General features: G+C 39.7%; 1 protein-coding gene across 2 annotated transcripts in view; it reads left to right on the top strand.

Annotated features, from left to right (window-relative positions):
* BORCS5 (BLOC-1 related complex subunit 5) overlaps window positions 1-6000 on the top strand; it is a 65376-nt gene continuing 59376 nt past the window's right edge. The window contains exons 1-2 of one of the 2 annotated variants that reach the window (XM_016156403.2): window positions 1-95; window positions 1843-1986. In XM_016156403.2, coding sequence (XP_016011889.1) covers window position 95; window positions 1843-1986 — 145 coding nt within the window. In that variant the 5' untranslated portion in view covers window positions 1-94. The other variant, XM_016156402.2, reaches the window with a different exon arrangement.

Here is a 6000-nt window from a genome sequence, read left to right as displayed (position 1 = left end):
AGGGCGGTGGCTCTCTAACCCGGAACTGACGGCCGCGCGCAGCCAGCGCCGCCAATCCGCGTTCCGGAAGGAGCCATCCTGCGGCGCATGAGCGAGTGAGTGAAAGCGGCGCCGCCCGCCGGTCGTAGGCGCGGCTGTCGCCTCACGTTCCCCGCCTCCTCTCCTTGGGTTCCCCTAAAGAAGGCGGGCGATCAGCATCCGTTCCCCACATAGGGACTTCCCCATCTCCCACCACCCGCGCCCCTACGTGGGTCTGGGGCATCAGCCGCACACAGCGGCCCCGCTGCGGCGCGCAGACGCCTTGTAGCATCCCTGTCCCGGTCCCCGTTTCTGCCCTATTGCCCCGTCACCGGAGCGGTGACCGCCTGTCCCGCCGTTCCTCTGCTGCCAGCACCATGGGCAGTGAGCAGAGCTCCGAGGCCGAGAGCCGACCCAACGATCTGAACTCCTCAGGTCGGTGCCCTAACTTCCACTCTCCTCCAGCCAGCCCTGTCTGCTTGCGGAGCGGGCTGCCTCCCCGTCTAGTGGGGTCTGGGACCCGGAGACAGGAACGTAAAGAAAGCCTTCATAATGCATTTTTCTTCGGGAAAAAACAGCCACCAGTTGTCCTAGTCTTGATTCCCCTGATGAAAGTGATTGCAAGCTAAGCCAGCGTGGGCGCCCATGCTCTTTATTTTCAAAATAGCTGTTTCTCCCAGCTACAGCCTATTTAAAATATAACCTAGTTAATTATTGGCTGTAGTACTATGACTGACAGTGAGATTTGGCTCTCACAGTGGGTGGGTCATAGGCCAGACCTCTAAGAATAGGTTCCTTCTTAAAAACGGATCTTAGAATAACCTTTTCAGAAGGAATGTGTGATACGTGTAAAAGCTCTTTTAACCCTTGGGTGCGTTAGGTAAATTACTAAAAGAAATTAAGAGACATTTCTTGAGCACTAAAAGCAAAGATTCTGGAAGAGTGAATGCCATGTCATAGGAGACTCTAGCCTCTAGGAGGCAGGGTAGTTCTATGGCATCCCTGGATCCACCTTTAAGACCTTACTCCACTGTGCCTGCGAAAACTACCTTCCAGAGTGTAGGAACACTTCAAATGTTCATACTTGCCCTAAATAAGAGGATGATATCTGGGGCTAGGGCGTCTTTGATAGTTTGAATCACTTCCCTCCAAGTGGATTACGTTTTCGGAAGAGACCTGAAATTGACCTGCCTCTCTAGAAGTCCTCGAAGTTTCTGAATTTTTGCCTCAGCCTAGAAGGGACATACCTTCTTGGACTAGTTCCTGTAATTTTAAGGATGAGAGGGCCAGTGCCTCAGGAATAGACCCATCATCTAGGATTGAGTATTAGGGTTTTCATTTCCTCACGAGTAGGATCTATCAAACATACTTGGCTTTCTGTGATGGGTGTCACAGGGATGGGCCATGTATACCAACAACCCAGAGATCTCCAGTTCCTTTCCTAACTCTAGCACTGTTGACCTGGGACAAGTAAACCAAATTTTGTATCCTTATTTTCCCATTGATAAAATAGGGACAAACATCAGGAAAGTTAAAGAAGTAAAAATTAAAAACACAATTTGTTCTTTTGTGTGCTGAATAATAAAATATTTTAAATTACAAAAAAAACAGTTTCATATATATATGTTTCTGTAATTTTTGAATTTTTATAAATACCATAAAAAAAAAGAGATCCTCCATAATTCATTTTCCTTACCCAAACCCCCACTGCAGGGTAAAAGTCCAATTATCATTTTGTGTGTGGGACTACAGTGAAAACAGCTTTGGTGAGACAGAGGTAACTAACAAACATGCAGCTTCTGAGTGGTGTAACTTTATTTTCAGTGACCCCTTCTCCAGCTAAGCATAGAGCCAAGATGGATGATATCGTGGTTGTAGCTCAGGGTTCCCAGGCCTCACGGAACGTCAGCAATGATCCTGATGTCATCAAGTTGCAAGAGATTCCAACCTTCCAACCACTTTTGAAAGGTAAGGGCTTGCATTTTGATTTATCTGGACTTGCTGGAAAGGGTTTCATAACCCCAATACTCTCCCCAGATATCCATCTCCTTTAGAGCTTTGCTTAAATGGCATCTTCTCCATGAAACTTTCCTTGTCTGCCACATTTAGAATTGCAACCCTTTTCCCTTCCTGTTTTTCGTTGCAGTACTTAATCATCATTGACCTACTGTATAGTTATTGGGTCACTGTATTTTTCTGTCAGAATGTGTGCTCCACGATGGCAGGAATTTGTTTTGTTTACCATTTAATCCTCAGCACTTGGAATAGAGCCTGATATAAAGTAGGGACTGAATGAGTGAATGAATGATGTTGGAGTTGGGCCTTACCTGTTATATTTCCACAAAAATATTTTTATTTGTGGTCTGGACTATGAGTTGACTATTACAGATCCATAGAGGAAATCTCCATGACCACTGATATACTTGTAATTAATCTTAGCAGCTATCTTATGAGAAGAGAGTATGTGTATTGAGGGAAGAGAGTGTATACAAACCATCAGCCCTCCTGATTAGCATATATTGATGTAGTTACCTTTTAATATGAGTTTTGTTATTTAATAACATTTTTTTTGTAATTTTATATTAGTAAATACATTATTATTTTCATACTCCATTAAGTAGTGGTGATGATTTTCTATTAATAGAATTGGGTTTCTGCTGTAAGAATTTCTGTTTCCCTTTTCCTTCGAAAGATATATAAATGAATGTAAGGTCCTAGTTTATTAACCTGGTACAACATACAATAATATAATACATCTTACATTTATATAGATATTTTAACGCCCCCCTTCTCATGCATATACCATTCCTTTAATTCTTATATCATTAAATATGTTTGAATTATTTGTGCCAGATCAGATTGCTGGCTAGGTTGAATTTGAACTTTTATCACTGATGTCAAGTTCTATACTAGTTACATTATTCTACAGTGTACTTAAACAAAACTATAAAAACAAATGATATTTTCTAGATGATCCATATATCATCTCATTCTTCCTAGTACTTTATTTGTTTAACAGATGAGGATATACAAGCTTTTGGTCTGTTCCCCATAGTCCTCAGGGTTAAACTTTGGTAAACTTTTCTGGCTCTTATATAAAACAACACATTACATCCTGTTACCTATCTTCTTGTTAGTTTTCATCATTTTGAGAAATAATGTGTTTCTCCAAAGAAGCCAACATTAATGAAATTTCTGTCTCTACATATCCTTGTACAATCAGATTAAAAGACATAGCATTTATCTTTAGAAACTTGGAGGTGGACACCAATATTCTATACTTGATCCCTACGTCCTTTTTCCTCCCAAAGTCTTCTAGTCCTGGGTAAAGCCTTATGTGACCAATTTTTGTCCTCACTTTAAGAAAATACTTTTAAAAACCCAGACATTTGAGATATATTTAATAATTTTCTGAGATTAGTGCTTTTTTTAAAGCATTAATTCATCTTCATAGTTTATGACATTAAATTAACAAGTAGAGGAAGCATTTAGGAAAAGGCTTGGTTTTAAGGGAAGCTAACCTCAGATTTAAAATGATTACGGGAACCCTAAAAGTGAATAATTAATGTAGTGTAGTTAATGCAGTGCAGCTGGACTTGGTTACATTGATACTTAGGTTTTAACTGGGAGTTGGCCACCAACTAGCTACGTTTCCCTGGCTTTGTTTTTTATCTCTTTGAATCCTAGTTGTTGATAATATTGAGAATAGGTGTGGGAGAGGGGAAAGCCGGTGAGTAGCAGGTTGTAAATAAGAGGTGATCTAGGATTTAGAAGGTAGAGAAATTCCTTGATGAGAGTGGCGTGAAAATAGAAATAGAAATACGTGGCAATGTCCAGACTGCAGGAAACAAAACAAAAGCCAGTGAGCATTTAAGTTGATGCTCATGTTTCACTTGTTAAGTAGAAACATCTTGGACAGTGGTTAGAAAAGAAGGGGACAATTGGGTGGAAATAATAAGTATAATTATGATAATTAAAGTAGCTAATCCCCTCCTTCCATACCTCTGCATGATAGATATTATTCTTTCCATTTTGTAGATTAAAACGTTGGTGCTCAGAACTTAAATCCATTGCCTGAAGTCACATGGCTACAAGTGATAGCCCATCTTGAGGTGGCATCAGGGCATCGAGTGTTTAACGATTTTGTACACAGAATAAAACTCAGTTTCCAATTCTAGCAAAGCCCATTATCCACATCACTAGGCTGCATTAGGAAAGAGGGATGGGTGTGAGGCTGTTTGGAGTTTTAGGTGCAGCATTTGTTGCGCTGCCTCCTGCTTTGACATTGTTCGGCCTGGTAATTTAAAGCCCTGCTGGTTGCCTGCTGGGCGGCTGCAGGGGCTACTCATCACTGTTGCCTTTATACTCTAATCTCTTTTTACCCTCTTTACTGCTTTCAGGATGAGGCTATTTCTCAAAGTAGTAAAAGGGCCACACAGTGAGGGCCCTACCCCCCCAGGTTTGATTTCAGCAGGCTTTTATTCAAGTTAATGACAGTTTATTCTCTCAAAACAATATATTCAAGTATTACACAGAGTTCACTATTGTTCCATAATGTCATATGATGTAATGCTAATGCTGGTGGGTGATCTGCAGAGGCAGTGGCCTGGTGAGTTTGGGGCTATTCGTATGACTGAGGTAATGTTTGCATTTTTAATAAGCAAGCAGATTCTTTCTTTGGTCTTAACTCTTTTGGATAAATATACCAGAGTATAAGCTTTACACTAATGCCAAATATCTGTTTCTCTTTTTTTTTAAGTCAAAAGAATTTCTGTTTTTCAGAGCAGTCTCTGAATTAGCAATTTATTTTGAAATGTAAAGCATTTAATAGCAAATAGAAATTAAAAAATTAGAAGCAATAAATGGCTGTGACATAACACAAAGTCAAAATATAGATTTGATACAAATTAGATTCCCAGGAGTTAATCAAGCTCTATAGATTTCTTACCTAAAACTTAACCACTTATACATTTTAGTGAATCTCATTATTTTATGTCATTCCACAGAAATGAAATATTCAGAAGATGAAGGTAATATTGATGTTTTTATATATATATGTATATACATATACATATACATATACATATACATATACATATACATACACATGTTATAAAGATAATCTATTTACTCCTGGTGTTGAATATGTGCATACATACACACAAGCACAGGTGCACTCCTACACATATGACTGTCTTTGCAACTGACATCATTTTTTGTTACTGACCTTGGATACAACATAAGGTTGTTTGCTACCTAAGGAAGGGACTGTCCTTGTTAGCAACAAGGAAGGTCAAACATATACAATGTAGGTGCTTCAATGATACAAAGCAGCTTTGTTGCGAGATCCATATTTGGTTGTGAAGAACATGATGTATGTGAAGTAGATTTTGACAAAAGGAGCTAGGGGCTTTTCTTGTGTGGATACAAATCTCATAGAACAGCAGTGAAGGCTCTCAGATCACATGGAATTTTGACAATTAGTGCTTGAGTGTGAAGCTAGGGAAGAATGACTCATGGAAAAGAGTGATAAGGAGAACATGAGGGAGCTGGATTTCCAATCACCAGTTTCTTCACATCTTTCTCACCCACTCATCCATTAGCCAAACAATTAACATAAAGATAGAAAGTCTTTGCATTTGTCTGGCACCTGTTTTTGCCAGGTGTCAGATCTAATCTCTGCATTAGAAAATGGAGTGCCTAAGGAGGGGATGAGAAAATAAATGGTCATCAGAACAGTCTTTTCTGTCTTAAAGGTGACCTCTAAGCCCACAGTTGATCCTAACAGTGTATTTTCCCCCAAATGCCATATTTGAAAAGTTGATAACTTATTTCTGATTACTTTGTAGATTATTTGTGTGTGTAATAGCTTTTCAGTTAACCTTTTCAACATGGCTGTTAATCAGAAAGTGAGCCTTACTCGGAAGAATGGGAAGCCCCAGGCAGATGGTCTCTTTAAATTGATTGAGGCGAATCCATTTT

This window comes from Rousettus aegyptiacus, unplaced genomic scaffold (assembly GCF_014176215.1).
Source record: "Rousettus aegyptiacus isolate mRouAeg1 unplaced genomic scaffold, mRouAeg1.p scaffold_m13_p_2, whole genome shotgun sequence".
Classification (NCBI taxonomy): domain Eukaryota; kingdom Metazoa; phylum Chordata; class Mammalia; order Chiroptera; family Pteropodidae; genus Rousettus; species Rousettus aegyptiacus.
This window is presented reverse-complemented; position numbering and strand designations above follow the sequence as displayed.